Genomic DNA, 15519 nt, shown 5'->3' on the forward strand with positions numbered 1-15519 from the left:
TTGTGGGCCAAAGTTTGACAGCTTTCGAATAAATCTTTTTGTACTAAACCTTTAAAACATGAGTTGGTGGCTATTTCTTCCAGTGAAATATTTTGATGATGTTTGCTGCATGGCCAGGTCGAGTATCATCTGCCACCTCCCTCATCTGCAAGAATCCAGTCCGCGGTCACTCCTGGATTCTATGGCATTCCACAGCGATCATACAATTGGGGAAACAAGGGGGGGACTGGATTATGCAAAAGCCCATGGCTCTATGGACATCCCAAGTTTCCAGGGATTCTTCAAGGTTGTTTGACTCATGCTCCGTATCGATCTGGAATCCTATATTTCCTAGAGGTACCATGCCACGATCGATGCTTGGTGTTGTAAGGGATCGCAGCTGGATGTGAAGAGATGGCAGTGGAATCGTTCAACAGCTGCGTCGATCCGACGCTTCCCTGGGTGCGAGTGATAGTATGTGGATAAAAAAATTATAAAATAAATTTAGAAAAATGAGATCGAGTTTTTAATTTAATTAGATTAACTGATCCATGGTGGTTAATGGTCCATTAATTGTTAATTATTACTGTTAGATGGTTATAGAATCTACCGAAATATTGGGATAAATAACATCAATATATTCCTATTTGGTCTGTATATAGAATAGCCAAGAAAAGAATTGCTTCAAGCCGCATTTGCTAGCACATTAATATAGCTATAAGATCAGGCATGGCCTTTCTTCTCTTTAACTTGTTTCCATGACTGGATGATCTGGTCTGGCTCAAACCAAGAAAATAGGCTCACAACCATTGCTTTTCTATAGTATGTATGGTTCTTGTGATCTTTTTGTGTCTCTTATTCCCGCATTGAATTTTATGGTGGGACTTTAAATTTCAAGGGAGGCAATGAGTTCCAACTCCCTCTACGAGTGTTGATGGCTAATTTCACTTGTAAATGTCACGCAACTTTCCTCCTTTGGCACTACAAACCCATTCTCTGGCCTAGGAACCACTATCTCATCAGAGATAATCATTAAAATTAACTAATTGTGCTACCGAGCCCTAACCCTCCCGAGCTGGGAGGTATGGCGCGCTCGAAGGCGCCCAGGGCATTTGTCCTGCGCAGGCATTTGCTGTGCGCAGCTGCGGCGATGGCGCTTCTCGTCGTGTGGGCAATGTGGATGAGCAAGGAAAATGAGGGGGCCGGGAGCGGCCACACGAGGTATCTGTACTGGGGATCCAGAATTGATTGCCCTGGTAAGATGTGTGAGGTCTGTGGAGGTCTGGGACACCAAGAATCCAGCCTACGCTGCGCTCTGGAGGAGGCGATTCATCTAAACAGGTAAGAATCCTCTCCCCTTCTAGATTTTCTAGATTTCTTAGTCCTTTGTGTGGATTTGCTCGCCAGGACATTTGTGCTTCCTTCGACGATCTGCATTGTTGGAAAGCACAACGATCGAATGCTTCCTGGGACGTCCTCCAGGTGAAGCTACGTTTTCAGTTTCTTGGAATTTCTATAAGCTGGACGTCTGCTTGATCCAGTTGGGACTCGAGAGAGTGTGCTGTGGAGGCTTTGTACGATTTGGATCTCATGTCCTCTACTGGAATTCGTGTCATCACGGACAGCTCCAGAGAATGGATCTCTTCACTACGAGCAGCGCGTAGCGTCGAGCATGCTCTGGTGAACGTTCATGGATTAACTCGTCAAGAGATCTCTCAAAGTCCACTACACTCGCATGCATTGATCATTAATCGGACAGCCAACTCGCTTGCATGGTAAGCTTTCTCCTGTTCTTAACCCTTCTTACAAGTTTTTTTTTTCCAGGTTTGTGGAATGCAAGGATAGGAAAAACCGCTCCGCCGTGATGCTCCCATACGCCTATCTTCCAACAATGGCCGCAAAGCAACTTCGTGAGGCTGCCGAAAAGGTCTTTACGTTTTGTTTTATATTTCTCTCTCGGAAAACTTAAGATAGATGGACTAAGTTTGCTTGCTTGTGGCGCATCCAGATACAGCAACGTCTTGGGGACTATGATGCGATGCATGTCCGGAGAGGAGACGTGCTGAAGGTTAGAAAAGACGGGCAGGGGGAGAAAAAGACCAAGTTTCCACACCTAGACAGAGATACACAGCCAGAAGCAATTCTCCGGCGGATATCCGCCTGGGTATCACGGGGACGGACACTCTACGTTGCGTCCAACGAGAGAAAACCGGGCTACTTTGATCCATTGGGATCCAGGTACTTCGATTGGATTTTTGCTGAACTGTGGTCGTGATCTTTTCTTTCATTGCCCCCTCTTTTCTTTTGCAGATATAAGATTGCATCTTCATCTAATTTCAGTGACATCCTGGGCCCTGTTATTCATAACAATTACCAGCTTTTTATTGTAGATCGGCTGGTTCTCTCCGGCGCAAAAACGGTCATACAGACATTTAAAGAGAACCCCGGGGACCTTAGCCTGACAGACGACGAGAAGAAAGTCCTCAGGTGGCAAAAACCTGTCTATACGTTTGATTGAGAAACGGCACGCAGCACAAGCAGAAGCTTTGTGCTTCCCAAAACCAGGTAGCGTATTGTTACGTCTTAATGCACTATAGTACCCGTACACATCTTTCCAGGTTTTAAAAGCATTGAACGGGGAACTTTAGCTCATGTTGCGGTAAGCATACTAACTTTTCGTGGTCCCAACTCCAGAGCTGAAACGGCTTATTGGATGTATGTATGCATTGCGTGCATGGGATGTTAGTGCATACATGCCCATCGATGTGATGCATTAAAGCTTCGCCATCGTGCTTCTCGTGGTATGGACTATAAAGTCGCTGCTGTTTTGCTCGCGGCCTTTAAAAATCATTTTAAATTGATAAAACTTGTGTATATTTCTATACTTGATCTTCCAGGAGTGGTGCCGATAAACCCAGTCGATCTCTTGCTTGGAGCGCCTGCAACAGCAGGTAATCAGTTTAGGACAACTTTTTCTTCACTCACTCTTTTTTCCCAGTTTGTGCTGAAGGCAGCGACGAAAAACACGAGAGCTTGTACGAGAAATCCAAACAACGATCCGGAGAGCAGTCCCTGTGCACACAAGATGAAAAAGCTCCAAGCGTGAACAACTCATCGAACCTCTACTCGAAGATGAAAGACAAATCCCAGCACATACGATAAAGGCAACCCCACAACGTAATACGCTCCAATGTTTCCAAGTGCTGCTATGGATTGCCATCCACATCCGGAAGCGACTCCTGCAACAACAGGAAAGGAACTGAGTTTCGCCGTTATCCCACTGGGCATATGATACGAACCATAACCAACGCTGTGGAGGGCTGAAAGGATGACGAAACCGCTCGCAAACGGTATCATCCTTCCAACGTAGGACACAACTTGGCTGTCGCTGCTAAAGGCGTGTCCCACGACGTTCCTGGAGAGCAGCAAAACCAGCATTGCCAAGGTTGCGTAGACTAAACAAATGAGCACTGCTACTCTGAAAGCAAAACGTGCTACGAGTGGGTTCCCAGCTCCGAGCTCGTTGGAAGTTCTCACGCTACATCGCAACAAAGGTTTAGAGGAAAAGACGTAAAACACTCAGACTTAAACTTGCCTCGTAGCAGCGCTTATCCCATACGAGGGGATCATCCAGAGGTTGATAATTCCCATCCTGTGACGTGAAACTCATGAAGTGAGAGCAAAACATCTGCGGAGACACTTACACAATAGAGAGCACTGACGTCTGGAGCGCCGGATTCGGAAGAACACCGGAGAACAGAATGAGAACTTCGAAAGCCCACCACTCCAAGCTGCGGCCAACATTCCACATTGAGGCCAAGAAAGAATGGAGTTATCAAAAGAGCGAGACACTCACCAGACCATGAGAGCCGATGGAATTGCGAGCTTCAAGAACTGGGAGATGCCATGGAAGGCCTCCGTGGTGAAACCATGCCAGTAATTGGCAAACGTTGGAGAAGCCGCAGCGGCAGTGACAAGAAAGAAGACAAGCAGCCAGTACGTGATACTGAGAGACACCGCGGCCCCGGCGTTTCCCATGCCGAGTTTATATGTGAAGATCCAACACAGGAGGATATGACAGAGTAGCGCCAAGATGGACGACCAAAAGAGAGGAAGAACCCTGCTCTGCGTCTGGAAGAACTTCACCATGGGCTCAAAGACGGTGTAGGCAAACAGGCCTGGAACAAGACGTCTGGCATACCTCTGAGCTCCGGCGGAAATCTCCGGATCCTGGCGGCACCAGAGAAGCAAAGGCTCCAAGTTGATCCAGAGCAGCGACACTGGGATACAGATGAGAGCGAGAACGAGCACCGCTTGCTGGATGAAGACGCCGACCTTGTGATACTGCTTGGCTCCATGGGCTTGGCCGCACAGAGTGTCGAGAGCAAAGGCGAGGCCGATCTTTTCACATCAGGGAGAGAATTTTGTCAACGAACATGTGTAAGTTTTCTGTCCTTTTTTTTTTTTTCTTTTTTCAGATCTGAGCTTACCACGAGGCTGAAACCCGAGACGTTGCAGAGAGAAGTGGCGATGGCGGCGCTGGAGAGCTCCAGAGTTCCGAGGTGACCGACGAACATGATGGAGACGAGCTGGACGGCGATGAGCACGACGTTGAATCCCGCCAGAGGGAAGATTATCCATGCCTGCTTGGCCGCCTCGCTTCGCACTCGATCCAAGGTGAAGTTATTGGCCTCCTTGGTCTCCTTTTGCTGCGCTTGGCGATCCTCGCCGCCCTTGGCGTCCATCTAATCCCTCTGTCCTTCTGTGTGTGTGCTGTGAACTAGAAGACCGCAAGTGTATTGATCGAGAGCGTCATGGCCATGCATTAATGGGTGTTAGCATGCCCATTCAAAAAGTAGTATTCATGCAATGCCTGGTCAAGATAGTTTAGGTGTTTTGTTAACATAACAGTTCTCTACTCTATAATCCCAAGTGTTGAAACTTTATATTTTATGATATTCTAGAATATTTTACCATTTAATGGTTGTTATTAATTTATATTAATCATGTATTTATAATTTATAAACATGTTTATAATTTAAAAACTTTCCTAAACATTTCCCAGTATATTCTTTTTATTCATGGCTAATTATGCAATAAAGTTAATCTTGATTTATAACTTATAAACTGTTTATAATTATTGATCAATTGGATTATTCAAAAATACTAATTAAGCAAACCAAAATTATTTTAGGTTACTCAAAAAAGAATATAATACAATAGATGCAAATTCAATCACTCTTGGTCCCTCTAGTCTTCAGTCAGGAATTGGAATGGAATCTGATAGTGACGCAAATGTACATAAATTCTCTAAATAACATTCCACTTGTATCCAGCTGGGGAGCATACGATTTTATTTTACTTTACTTCTCTCTATCTGCTTGTTTCCACTTCAATCTTCCTAGTTCCCTGTATTTCTTGTATTTGAATCCACCATTCTCATGCTTCTTAGACCATGTAAATAATATATAAATGAATGAATTTATTTAGAGACTCAGAGTGTATATTCAACCAAGGCGACCTTTGCCAACTTTCTACTGGTTTGGATGGTCAAACGCAGCTAAACGCATTTATCTAATCAATGCGACAGCACTACGTCGCACGAACTGTTCGTCCTGGTGATCGTGTCGTCGAAGATCTCTCGAGCTCGAGCTGGACATCCACACTTGGCGAGAGCGAGTTTATGTTTTCTTACCAGTAACCTGCGTACATCACTCCATCTGCATCATAGAAGCACGAACTCGAGGATTTTGAGCAGTGGAGATCCTCTAGTTATTGGGAAGAATAGAATCACCATGCAAAACAGTCCCGCTTGTCCCGGCAGTCCTGCTATCTTCATCTTCCTGTGTGACATGGGAAATATGATTGAATTCAATCAAGGGTCTTACGATTGTGTTATACTTACATAAAGATTAGCTCTGTAAACTTTTTTCACTGTGTTTAGGCAATGCCACCAAAATAAAGTAGTTGATGCAAAGTGGATATGTTGCAGGATTCCTTTGGAAACGCTTGTTCACACATGAAGCAAACTTTAAATACTAAAACCTAGGATTTTTCTGGATGTTTTTGTGCTAGATGCGCACCAAAAATTTCTGCATTTGCTAGAGTTGCATGAGCCATTACTTGCCACCACCAAACAGGAAGCTTACAGAATTAAGTGCTATGCTTTCTTATTTTCAGTTCCTATTTACATTGGTAGTTATGGTTTGACTTTGTATCCTGGCATATGCATCTCTTGCTATTGGAATGGAGAGGTTTCTAGTCCGGTGAGATTCCTGTTGACCAATCGCATTTTCAAGCCTACAAGTCGAAATTCAGCGAATGATAATTGTAGGTCGCGTTCTCAGCAGTTTTTCTATACTCCTGGCATAACGCTGCAACGCCTTCCTGCATGCTCATGGGGCCGCAAGCAAACACTCCCACATTCATGTTAATGGTGCTCTTGGCAAGACCAGCAAATACACCTGGTAACAAAGAAAATAGATTAGATAAAAGCATGACGAAAACTTACTCGCAAAATCTGGACGATGTCCATAGTGAACGCTGACAGGCTTGAGGCTTTCTTCCGGAGATCCCACATTGGTCATTGTTGTGGGCGATGGCGTCCATTGCCTCTTCCTCCTGACGGAGTTTGCAACGTACGCAATGGCTGCTCCAGCAATTATAACACCAAAGAGTGACTCGAGAAAAGCTAGGAGTGCTCCAAGAGATCGATCAAAGTCCTTGTCCTTGGAAGTATAGTGACTGTAAATCCAGAAGCGGCCAATGATCCCGGCCAGGAACATAAACCCGAAGAAGGACGCGAAGATGACGGCCGCTTCGACGACGCCACTCCCAGCCAAAGGTGGAGAAATTGCTCGCAGCTGCTGAGCAGCATACCTTGTCACGGACTTTGGAGATGGCTCGGCGTGGATCAGCACTGGGCCGCCTTTTCTTATGCTCGGAGCTTTGAGCAGCTGGATCTCTTTCGGGCCGGCGTTGTTTTGCTCCAAGTCTGCTGCTTGCTCGCGGGTGACATACGCTTGGACTTCGATGTTGAGAGCGTGCGCAAACTCTGGGCAGATCAGAGCTGGAGTGATCGAGTTGAGGATATGGAGCTCGTCCGACGTCTTGACTGTGTAGACGAGGATGATATCTTTGGGTGGCGTGAGAGACTTTGCTTGGATGCTGTAGAGGATATCTTTGAGCATGGACAAGAATGGAGAGATGCCACTTCCTCCAGCAATGAAAACTAGTACCTGGTATCTGGAAGGATCAAGGCCAGCTTTTTTGTCAAAGTACTAAAACCATGAGAACTATTACCTTGATATGTAGTCCAAGTTGTGGCCATAAGGACCTTCTATTCCAGCCTCAAGTTGCAGCGATCCTCCATTATCTTGGATCATGCTAATGATCTTTGAGGTCCAGTCTCCATTCTTTTTTATCAGTAGTGTAAGACGGTCGGTCTCGACGTTGGAGCTGGAAATAACCGTGAAAGGATGCCAGTCGAGTTTGGAGATGGCTGGCAAGTTGAGAAAAACGAAGCTAGCTGCGCTGTAATGTAGCTCTGCTCAAAATCATGACAGATTTTCTAGTTGGAATTCACATGACGAAAAGTTTAAAACTATGAACTTACCTGGTTCCTTTGCAAACACGAGCTCAATGGTCTCAGAGCTCAGCACTCTTACTCCCATGACATCAACCTTTTGTCGAGATTGCACAAATCTCAAGAGTCGATTTACGGCGAATAACATGACGCCACCCAGAACCATAGCGTAGAATCGATCTCCAAGGTGCAAGCCAAAAAAGAGGATGAACAGTATGTATAGATGATGGGTGTAATAGAAAAGCTCAAAATTTGCCTTGCGAACCCAGCCGATAGAAGTCGCCCACATTACTAGTCCAATTATCAACGCAATGAGTCCAGACAAGCCACTTATCTCGTCGCTGTGCCAGGCCCAGAGCTGCGAAGAACACTAGTGAAAAAAGCTCTTTTTTCCGGAACACATACCTCGTGGATCTTTTTCTCGATTATCCAGTAGATTATGTACAACAGCCCATGAACAGTCCAAGCCACCAGCATGGTGATTCCAATCCAAATGTGGTATTTGACTGCGTGCTCAAAAGGAATGTTGAGAAGTCGGAGAAGTGTAGAGCCTCTAGTCACTGGGAAGAACAGGATTGCCATGCAAAAGAGACCAGCTAGACCCGCTTCCACTGCTGCTATCTCTAGCTTCTTGTGCCACCTGAGGTAAGCAAACATTACATCTTTGAGGAGAACAAAGAACCGTGGTCATGGTTACTTACAAGGGCTCACGAAGCTTGGCTCGATTTATTGAGTTCACCGATCGTATGTAGTAAGCCGTGAAGGTGTAGACGGTAAAGAGCACCAAAGCGCATAAGAAAAGGAAGTCCGCCGCTGAAACAATCGAAAGTGGTCCCCTGATGAATAGTGGGTATGTTTCTGGATTGCTCCTGAAGGCTCGTAAGCTGCTGTTCCTGCTCAGAACAGGCAAAAGTTCCTAAGAATTTGGAGGGAGAATATCTCGCGGATACAACTCACTTGATCTTGAAGGCCTGCTTTCTCTTGTGGTGATAAGCCAGAGCCGTTGCGATCCCCGCGAAAATGATCGGAGCGCAATATACCACGATCTGCGGTCCTGCAAGGGTCGTTAATGGTACCCATAGAAACTTTAGAAGCTGCTTACCATTGTAATATGCTTTGGTCCTTGTTTGAGCCTGCGCGGGGGTCCAAAACTTCTGATACGCGTCCAATGGTCTCATAAACCACAAGAACGTCCACAAAACCAGGACGACTATCGCAGAGAACTTGAGCACTGCTTTTGTTCCACCGTGCCTCGCGCTCTCCATGGCTGCTAGATGTAATTCCAAACTAGCGAGCGAGCCTTAAAGCTACCTGATAGAAGCGGGATTATATACAAGCGAGGACGTTGCCTACTGTGTTGTTCTTGTCGCGCAGCGTTTTGACTTCGTAATATATAACTCAACTTTACCACAGCTTGCATTACATGTTCTGCATATCCCGCTAACAACTGGGTGGGAAAACTGCCTCCCGGGCCGCCTGGATTCCAGTGCTGACTTTTGGTTTAATCCAAATGAGCCTCGTAAGTCGCGAACGGATTGAGCGAGAACAACTAGCTTACAAGCGCGCATGTTTCTAGCGTGGCACCACGCGCGAGCCCGTGTGAGCAAACTTAAACGTAAACTTCTCTTTCGCTGGAAGGTCAGTACGCAATGCAAAGTCGTTTAAAACACAAAAACTAGAAAAAAAAAAAAAAGAATTATCATACTTAACGCTTCCACTATCGGCCTCGATAAAGGCAAGGCTCAATAGACCGTTTTCTGTAACTTTGAGACACTGCAAAAGGGGTCTCAAAGATTCCCTGTAATGTAAGTGTAAAAAATATGGTACCTGTATTACAGGTCGTAGTTTAATGGATGATAACTAAATCTCGGTGCCTGGCACTGCGAAGCCACCGTGCGTTGCATCTCTACAGGTCCACACGCAAAAACTCCAACTTTGGATCCCTGCAGTCGCTTCGCATACGCATGGAACACATCTGATCAGCCAGAGTAAGTACTAGGAACGAGTAACTTTAGACTCTAACCTGGAAGATGTGGACGACTCCCATAGTGGACCTGCGAAGGATGAGTCGGTTGGCTAGATATTGTTGAAAGCATCCTCTCGGGCTTCTTGTTCACGCCTTTGTCGCTTCTTGCCAGCCGATTCCAAAGGGCCAGAGTTCCTCCACCAAAGACAACGACGCCAATCACGGTTGCTATGTATCCAAAAAGACCACCCAGCGAGCGAGAAAACACGTCCGAGGTGTTGTGGTCGACCGGATACACGACGAATCTCTCGAGGATGCCAATGACGAACAGGAAGCCTGCCGAAGATGCCAACACCAGCGCTGCGTGGAGCATCCCATTTTGGATCCCCTCGGACCCAGATATGCTCCTCGGTTGAGACTTTCGGGTGCTGAAAATGATGGTGCTTGCTGTCGTCTGAGGCTTCTCCAACTCGGGGCCATCCTCTCGGGTGACATAAACTTGGACGTCGATCTTCAACCGGCTAGCAAAGTCTGGTGTTATGAGCTGTAGGACAGAGAGGTCGTCGGACTTTTTCACGGCCCAGAGAAGAATGATCTCCTCAGGTGCCAAAACTTTCTGGTTTTCAATATCATAGAGGAGCTCCTTTATAATGGAAATAAATGGTGAAATTCCACTGCCCCCGGCGACAAAAATCAGAACGTCATAGCTGAAAAAAGTTGAGTCAGATTTATGCTTCCCAACTGAAAGCCTTACCGAGCGACGTAGCTCATGTCGTGGCCGTATGGCCCTTCAACAGCAGCCTCTACTATATGCGATGTGTCGGCGTTCTTTAAGTACTCCTTGAGTGTCAGCGTCCAGCCTCCGTAACACTTTATCAAAAGCGAAAGATGCTCCGTGTCTACTTTGGACGAAGATACGATGGTAAAGGGATGCCATTGCAGTGGAGACACGACAGGGAAGTTCACCATAATGAAACTTGCCGGATTATATGCGAGACCTGACATAAAAATGCGTTCGTAAAAGATGGTCCAGAGAGAACAAACAAGCAGAAAGCTACTTACTCGGATGCTTTGCAATAGTAAGTTCCATCGTTTCCGAAGACATCATTCGAGCTGATAAGACGTCTACGATTCTGCGTGACTGTATGAACCTCAGAAACCGATTCAGCAGAAACAGCAAGATGCCACCCACAACCGCACAGAATAACCTGTCTCCAACGTGTAATGCAAAGGTCAAAATGAATACAATATAGAGCTGATGTGTGTAGTAGAAAAGCTCAAATTTCTTCTTTCGAACTGGGCCAAGAGATGTCATCCACATAATCACGCCGATAATGTATACAAACAATCCAGAAAGGCCGCTTATTTCTGTTTTCTTCCACTGAACAAGCTGAGAGTTTGACGAGAATGTAAGAACGAAGATTAAAGCAAACTGCTTACCTCTGTCATCTTGCCAGTGACAGCCCAGAAGATCACAAAAACCAGTCCGTGGACTGTCCAAATCACCATCATAATGTGTCCAATCCATTTGTGATACTTAATCGCGTGCTCAAAGGGTACATTTAACAAACGAAGAAACACCGAGCCTCGAGCAACTGGAAAGAACAAGAATGCAAGGCAGACAATGCCGACGAGTCCCAAATTCGTTCCAACCATCTCCAATTTTCTTTCCCATCTGAAAAGGAAACACGTTATGTATGAAGCACTCAAAACAGAATAACTCCTCACAGTTTTAACTGGTGCTTGTGCAGATAAGCAGGAGTGATTTTAGCAAACTTTGTGCTCAAGTACTCCGATAGTGTCCACACGAGAAGAGCCACGAAGAGAACGAGGCATGTAAGCTCCGCCGCAGAGGCAACTGCAAGTGGTCCTCGAACTACAGCAGGGAAAGAAAATGGATTTACTCGCACTCCATCCCTCCTGGATTAAAACTTTAGTTTAAGCGTGAATTCAAAAAGAGGATCTACCTCCTAGTGCTGTCGTCTTTGGAAAGCTGAAGATAAATCGCACCAACCACAGCCAAGATGACGACGGGAGCCGAATAAAAAAGTGTGAAGGACCCTGCCAGGACCTGTGTCAGCCGACTCTTGTGACCTCACAAGCAAGATATATTCGTTCTTGTTCTACCAGCAGCAATGCAAAGAGAATGAAAGAGCACCAGGACTTCTATACTCAATAATTGCAAGCATGAGAGTTTCCTCGGCTAGAACCTCAAGACGAGCCACAATGCGATCGATCACACACAAGAAGCACTCAACATGTTTACCTGCGACTCCATAAGCTTTCGTTGTGGTATCCTTCGTGAACGACTGCCAGAACTTGGAGTAGGCGGAGGTTGGTCGCATCACCCACATCAAAATCCATCCTCCGAACAGCAGCAGCATCAGCAGCCGCCACACGACCCTCGAGAGAGCAGCCATGCCACCGATGAATTGGGAGGAACGGATGAATCCCTTCAAAAAGTACACTGCAAAACAAGGAAGGGGAAAAGCAAACGAGTGAGGGAGGAGAGCGAGCAGTAATCTGAGAACTCACGGCGCGAGTGTGTTGCCTAGCGACGAGCATCATGCCACTGTAGAAAACATTGCACACGGATCCAAGTATATAAACAAAACCAGAGATCATAACCGTGCGCTGCTTTCCATGGTTTTGATTGGCGATTTTAGTGTGTACCATATAAGGACCACCACCACCATCGGTACCATCGATATGATTGAAAAGAATGAGCAAACATTGCGTCCGTCAACGTTAGCCAGCCGAATCGAAAAAACCATCTCCGGACCCGGGCCCATGCACCAACAACAAAAACACCGTGCCTTACGTGTGCTATGCTGCGCTAAGCGTGTGCTTGAGCCGTGATTTGCATGCATGCACTCACAGACTAAGCAGTCAAGCGCCAGTCAGGCAATAGAAACAAAAAGAAAGGCGACAAGACCAGAGATGCATGCTTAAGTTCCAAGGAAGTAACAGCAACAGCAACAACATCACAATACCAGTCGTTTTCTCTCGAGTGTGTTGTGGTAGGCTGGCAGCAAACGCACTGAGTAGAGCTTGGACCGCCACTATCGGAGGTCCGCACCTGGATGATGTGGTGTTACTCACAAATCAAGTGGAAGCGCACCACTAACCAGAATAAATGTGGCCATCGTTTTCGTTGTCAAATTAAAAGATCTAGTGATGTGAACTGGACGGCCTGGCGGAGAATCCTTGCTCTGTTCGCATACGACACGTCGGTGCTGCGTAGATCCAACGTAAATCTCTTGTGCTCTGATGCAAGCAGCGCGTTCCCTCGACACGAAGCAGCGTGAAGGACCTGCAGTCGGGCGTAAGAGACAGAATTGTAAAGCGTTTGCGTAGGACCTCTGGAAGATTTTCTTCACCGTATGAGTAGTTGCCCATCAACGAGAACTGAAACACGACAGCGTGACGTCAAGATGTTGCGCGATATCAAACACATATACCCGTTGTAAAGAAGAGTGGTTTTGCATAACCGCGCAGAGCACTCTGGAACACGAGTCCTGGACGTTGTTGTTAGCAAAAGACAACTCCAGCAAAGACGTGTTTTCCTGAAAATCGGTATGCATTTCTTTTGCAGAGCATCAGACACGCCACAAACCTGAAGCCACAAAAGAATTGCACAAGCCCCTGCCGCAGTGATCTTGTTGTCGCTTAAATCAAGTGCCTGCAGTTATCACAAAAGCGCTTAGAGCGATGTTGTTCAAACTTTTACCTGAATATGAGCATGTTTTCTCAGTCCCTCTGCCAAGAAAAATGCATGTTCGTCTAAGAGACAGCACTGCTGCAACCGCAGAGTCTTCAACTGTGTCGGTACAGCATCAAGTATTGGTTTCGCTACTCTGTATAAACGTAGATAAGAACCAAGACATAGAAGGAAGATCTACTTAACAAGCGCTCTTCTTGAATAGCATCCGTGTTACAGTTTCCTGTAGATGTACGAAAAAGAAACTTCGACCAATGTTCAAAAATCAATACCGTTAAAAAGAAGCTCCTTCAGTCGACTGTACTTTAAAGCTGCAAGTGCTTCCTCAGGTATGAATTTTCCAATACCATTTTCCCGTACATCCAATACTTTCAGAGATCTACAGTAAAATGCAAGTTTTTTCCAAAAGAAAAATCACAGTATACTGCGTACCTTGCAAACTCAAGGGCCCGAGCGATAGCTGTGAATCCTTCTGTCAGGATGCAGTTGTAAGCGAGGCGAAGTACCTGGAGCCTTACAACGTGAAAAAATAAGAAAACGAGCTGTTTCACATAGAGAATAGCTACCTGCTATGTTTCCGAAGAGAAAGGCTCAAATTTACTGCCGCTTCCTTTGTAAAGCCTGTCTCACTATGCATTGAGAAACTTTTAGCAAAAGGCTATAAAGGTGACAAGCTACCTGATATCTAGCAGTTGGAGAAGCTGCATTTCTGCTAATATTTTGCCAACATAAAGACCATTATCTCCTAGCTGAACCTTTGCAAGGCCTGCAACAGTTACTGTAAATACCCGCTCGGAACGTAACGCTATGCTCACAAAGGGAGAATAGAGCTGGAAATTGAGCCATATATACGTCGAACGACAAGCTGCCCTCTCCTGTCATTATCCACTCCCAGAATGCGGACCGTATCTGACAACGAGCAAAACAGTATTGCACTTTGATAAACCCAAACTTACTGTATGCGTGTACACCCACTTTCCCTTGTGCGATACTTCAGCAATGAAGCTATCGTTTGTGCCTAGAACTTCTTTTCAAGAAAAGCCACAAAGAAAAAATTTCATGCGTACCTCCGTCCTGTCGATCAGCTAACTGTTGGAGATAAATTGACATATATAGTGATTTCCATGAAGTTGGAGGTGGCCTGTCTGAGGTGATCCATTCGTCGTACGCTGGATAGTGCTCCAACGAACAAATTGACATTGTTGCATCGTCATGCATCATTTTCTTGCAGTTTTCCTCCCAAAGACTTCTCGTATCTGTTAAATGCCGAATTAATTAGCAAGCAAGAAGCGTTTCCTTTGTAGGCATACCAAGACCCAGAGATAAAAAATCATCCCTTTCTTCAGCGTAAAATAAGTCTTGCGCGGAAAACTGCTCCGCAACACACCATGCTAAGTCTGGTGGCATTGACGAGACATCCGGTACATCTGTCCAAGTGCCACGAATTGATCAAACAGGAAAATCCTCCTAGCACAGACCTTTTAGATTGTGAGCAATCATCGCCGCAGCAACCTTTAGAAGATTTTTTATGCCAAAAAAATGAGCAGCATGAACAATTTCCATCACTTGGCTTGGTTCTACCTTTTAAAAAAGAAATGAATGATAAAAGCGAAGAACTGAGCTTACTTTACCTCGAACTGAAACGTTACTCGCGGGGCGTTTTGTCCCCAATATTTCTCTGCCTTAAGACTGTCAATGTACTCTATAAAAACGAACCGCATTACAGCTTCCAACACCTTGAAGTTGATCAGAAAAATCTCGCTATGAGAGAGAGAAAAAAAAAGAACTACCTCGTAGCGAAAATCTGGGAATCGGATCACATTCTCCAATCTTTCTCTAAACTGCACTGGAAAGAAAGACACAAAACCACCAATGAGAACGAAAATCCAAAGAGAAAAGTGACGAACCTTCTCCGCGAAGAATAACATCGACGCATTTTAGCTGCTCCACTATCTTCCTAGGAACAAAGAACTCCACCTCCTCCTGGCAGACGATCCGGAGGTAGCCATTCCCGTCCGCCGGAGTGATCTCGAGCGAGATCGGGGCTGGAACCGTCGGCTTCCCCTCGAAAATCTCAATGCTGTCCGCTGCCGGCGCCAGCGCCTTCCTGTGCTTACGCTTCCAAGGCTTTGGCGACAATGCGCGCACATCCCTGGCCGCCATAGCTGTGCAGATGCTAGAACTCGATACAAAACCCACTGCGTCGCTCGACAAAGCCCTAAATTATAGAGAACTACATGAGTCCCTACCGCTAATGCAACGTCACCT

At 45.8% G+C, this 15519-nt stretch overlaps 5 protein-coding genes and 1 long non-coding RNA gene across 11 annotated transcripts; 2 read left to right on the forward strand and 4 right to left on the reverse strand.

Moving 5' to 3' along the window:
* The first annotated feature begins 1036 nt into the window (after nucleotides 1-1036).
* Nucleotides 1037-2540, forward strand: LOC9650309. The gene is made up of 6 exons (XM_002968178.2): nucleotides 1037-1320; nucleotides 1387-1461; nucleotides 1521-1754; nucleotides 1804-1906; nucleotides 1988-2217; nucleotides 2290-2540. The coding sequence occupies exons 1-6, from the start codon at nucleotides 1064-1066 to the stop codon at nucleotides 2495-2497; spliced, it is 1107 nt and encodes a 368-aa protein (XP_002968224.2). The 5' UTR covers nucleotides 1037-1063; the 3' UTR covers nucleotides 2498-2540.
* A 105-nt stretch (nucleotides 2541-2645) lies between these two features.
* On the forward strand, nucleotides 2646-3090 carry LOC112345828. The gene is made up of 3 exons (XR_002992185.1): nucleotides 2646-2780; nucleotides 2877-2930; nucleotides 2978-3090. It is a non-coding gene; the product is annotated as an uncharacterized LOC112345828 (long non-coding RNA).
* LOC9631400 (protein DETOXIFICATION 17) lies at nucleotides 2819-4924 on the reverse strand. Of its 2 annotated transcripts, XM_024673344.1 has the most exons (9): nucleotides 4470-4713; nucleotides 4181-4380; nucleotides 3836-4119; nucleotides 3684-3770; nucleotides 3575-3631; nucleotides 3279-3517; nucleotides 3100-3218; nucleotides 2965-3051; nucleotides 2819-2918 (listed from the first exon to the last, which is right to left on the reverse strand). In XM_024673344.1, the coding sequence occupies exons 1-9, from the start codon at nucleotides 4618-4620 to the stop codon at nucleotides 2859-2861; spliced, it is 1284 nt and encodes a 427-aa protein (XP_024529112.1). In that variant the 5' UTR covers nucleotides 4621-4713; the 3' UTR covers nucleotides 2819-2858. The 2 variants fall into 2 exon arrangements, with proteins under 2 accessions (XP_024529112.1, XP_024529111.1); XM_024673343.1 differs by having other exon boundaries at nucleotides 3836-4380; nucleotides 4470-4924.
* Nucleotides 4925-6135: 1211 nt separating this feature from the next.
* On the reverse strand, nucleotides 6136-9157 carry LOC9650310 (probable ferric reduction oxidase 1). The gene is made up of 8 exons (XM_002968473.2): nucleotides 8667-9157; nucleotides 8522-8618; nucleotides 8266-8457; nucleotides 7970-8204; nucleotides 7595-7922; nucleotides 7282-7525; nucleotides 6491-7224; nucleotides 6136-6443 (listed from the first exon to the last, which is right to left on the reverse strand). The coding sequence occupies exons 1-8, from the start codon at nucleotides 8827-8829 to the stop codon at nucleotides 6280-6282; spliced, it is 2157 nt and encodes a 718-aa protein (XP_002968519.1). The 5' UTR covers nucleotides 8830-9157; the 3' UTR covers nucleotides 6136-6279.
* Nucleotides 9158-9243: 86 nt separating this feature from the next.
* LOC9650311 (ferric reduction oxidase 2) lies at nucleotides 9244-12348 on the reverse strand. 3 transcript variants are annotated; one of them, XM_024673103.1, is made up of 10 exons: nucleotides 12066-12348; nucleotides 11797-11997; nucleotides 11498-11591; nucleotides 11259-11450; nucleotides 10971-11205; nucleotides 10593-10920; nucleotides 10285-10528; nucleotides 9588-10237; nucleotides 9392-9539; nucleotides 9244-9337 (listed from the first exon to the last, which is right to left on the reverse strand). In XM_024673103.1, exons 2-9 carry the CDS (start codon nucleotides 11948-11950, stop codon nucleotides 9397-9399), a joined length of 2040 nt encoding a protein of 679 aa, XP_024528871.1. In that variant the 5' UTR covers nucleotides 11951-11997; nucleotides 12066-12348; the 3' UTR covers nucleotides 9244-9337; nucleotides 9392-9396. The 3 variants fall into 3 exon arrangements, with proteins under 3 accessions (XP_024528871.1, XP_024528870.1, XP_002968520.2); XM_024673102.1 differs by having other exon boundaries at nucleotides 9244-9539; XM_002968474.2 differs by lacking the exon at nucleotides 12066-12348 and having other exon boundaries at nucleotides 9244-9539; nucleotides 11797-12059.
* Nucleotides 12349-12462: 114 nt separating this feature from the next.
* Nucleotides 12463-15477, reverse strand: LOC9650312. 3 transcript variants are annotated; one of them, XM_024673104.1, is made up of 19 exons: nucleotides 15159-15477; nucleotides 15042-15097; nucleotides 14883-14987; nucleotides 14730-14832; nucleotides 14562-14678; nucleotides 14319-14507; nucleotides 14208-14269; nucleotides 14067-14160; nucleotides 13930-14017; nucleotides 13818-13880; nucleotides 13684-13764; nucleotides 13524-13630; nucleotides 13438-13474; nucleotides 13261-13387; nucleotides 13147-13212; nucleotides 12992-13096; nucleotides 12891-12938; nucleotides 12659-12843; nucleotides 12463-12609 (listed from the first exon to the last, which is right to left on the reverse strand). In XM_024673104.1, exons 1-18 carry the CDS (start codon nucleotides 15412-15414, stop codon nucleotides 12688-12690), a joined length of 1860 nt encoding a protein of 619 aa, XP_024528872.1. In that variant the 5' UTR covers nucleotides 15415-15477; the 3' UTR covers nucleotides 12463-12609; nucleotides 12659-12687. The 3 variants fall into 3 exon arrangements, with proteins under 3 accessions (XP_024528872.1, XP_024528873.1, XP_024528874.1); XM_024673105.1 differs by having other exon boundaries at nucleotides 12463-12613; XM_024673106.1 differs by having other exon boundaries at nucleotides 15042-15092; nucleotides 15159-15295.
* Between the last annotated feature and the right edge of the window lie 42 nt (nucleotides 15478-15519).

Source organism: Selaginella moellendorffii, unplaced genomic scaffold (genome assembly GCF_000143415.4).
Source record: "Selaginella moellendorffii unplaced genomic scaffold, v1.0 SELMOscaffold_10, whole genome shotgun sequence".
NCBI lineage: Eukaryota > Viridiplantae > Streptophyta > Lycopodiopsida > Selaginellales > Selaginellaceae > Selaginella > Selaginella moellendorffii.

Bases quoted from the DNA above. Each gene is read 5' to 3' on its own strand.
- LOC9650312 (XM_024673104.1), bottom strand. From the start codon at position 15,414: ATGGCGGCCAGGGATGTGCGCGCATTGTCGCCAAAGCCTTGGAAGCGT. The intron at 13,475-13,523 runs GTATTGATTTTT...GTACATCTACAG, and splicing joins GAAGGAGCTTCTTTTTAACG to GAAACTGTAACACGGATGCT. The intron at 13,097-13,146 runs GTTTGTGGCGTG...ACCGATTTTCAG, and splicing joins CAATTCTTTTGTGGCTTCAG to GAAAACACGTCTTTGCTGGA.
- LOC9650311 (XM_024673103.1), bottom strand. From the start codon at position 11,950: ATGGCTGCTCTCTCGAGGGTCGTGTGGCGGCTGCTGATGCTGCTGCTG. The intron at 11,206-11,258 runs GTGAGGAGTTAT...TTTCCTTTTCAG, and splicing joins CACAAGCACCAGTTAAAACT to ATGGGAAAGAAAATTGGAGA. The intron at 10,529-10,592 runs GTAAGTAGCTTT...TTTTTATGTCAG, and splicing joins TACTATTGCAAAGCATCCGA to GTCTCGCATATAATCCGGCA.
- LOC9650309 (XM_002968178.2), top strand. From the start codon at position 1,064: ATGGCGCGCTCGAAGGCGCCCAGGGCATTTGTCCTGCGCAGGCATTTG. The intron at 1,755-1,803 runs GTAAGCTTTCTC...TTTTTTTTCCAG, and splicing joins ACAGCCAACTCGCTTGCATG to GTTTGTGGAATGCAAGGATA. The intron at 1,907-1,987 runs GTCTTTACGTTT...TGGCGCATCCAG, and splicing joins TTCGTGAGGCTGCCGAAAAG to ATACAGCAACGTCTTGGGGA.
- LOC9631400 (XM_024673343.1), bottom strand. From the start codon at position 4,724: ATGGACGCCAAGGGCGGCGAGGATCGCCAAGCGCAGCAAAAGGAGACC. The intron at 4,381-4,469 runs GTAAGCTCAGAT...TGATGTGAAAAG, and splicing joins TCTCGGGTTTCAGCCTCGTG to ATCGGCCTCGCCTTTGCTCT. The intron at 3,632-3,683 runs GTAAGTGTCTCC...TTCACGTCACAG, and splicing joins ACGTCAGTGCTCTCTATTGT to GATGGGAATTATCAACCTCT.
- LOC9650310 (XM_002968473.2), bottom strand. From the start codon at position 8,829: ATGGAGAGCGCGAGGCACGGTGGAACAAAAGCAGTGCTCAAGTTCTCT. The intron at 8,205-8,265 runs GTAAGTAACCAT...TGCTTACCTCAG, and splicing joins GCCAAGCTTCGTGAGCCCTT to GTGGCACAAGAAGCTAGAGA. The intron at 6,444-6,490 runs GTAAGTTTTCGT...CTTTGTTACCAG, and splicing joins ACATCGTCCAGATTTTGCGA to GTGTATTTGCTGGTCTTGCC.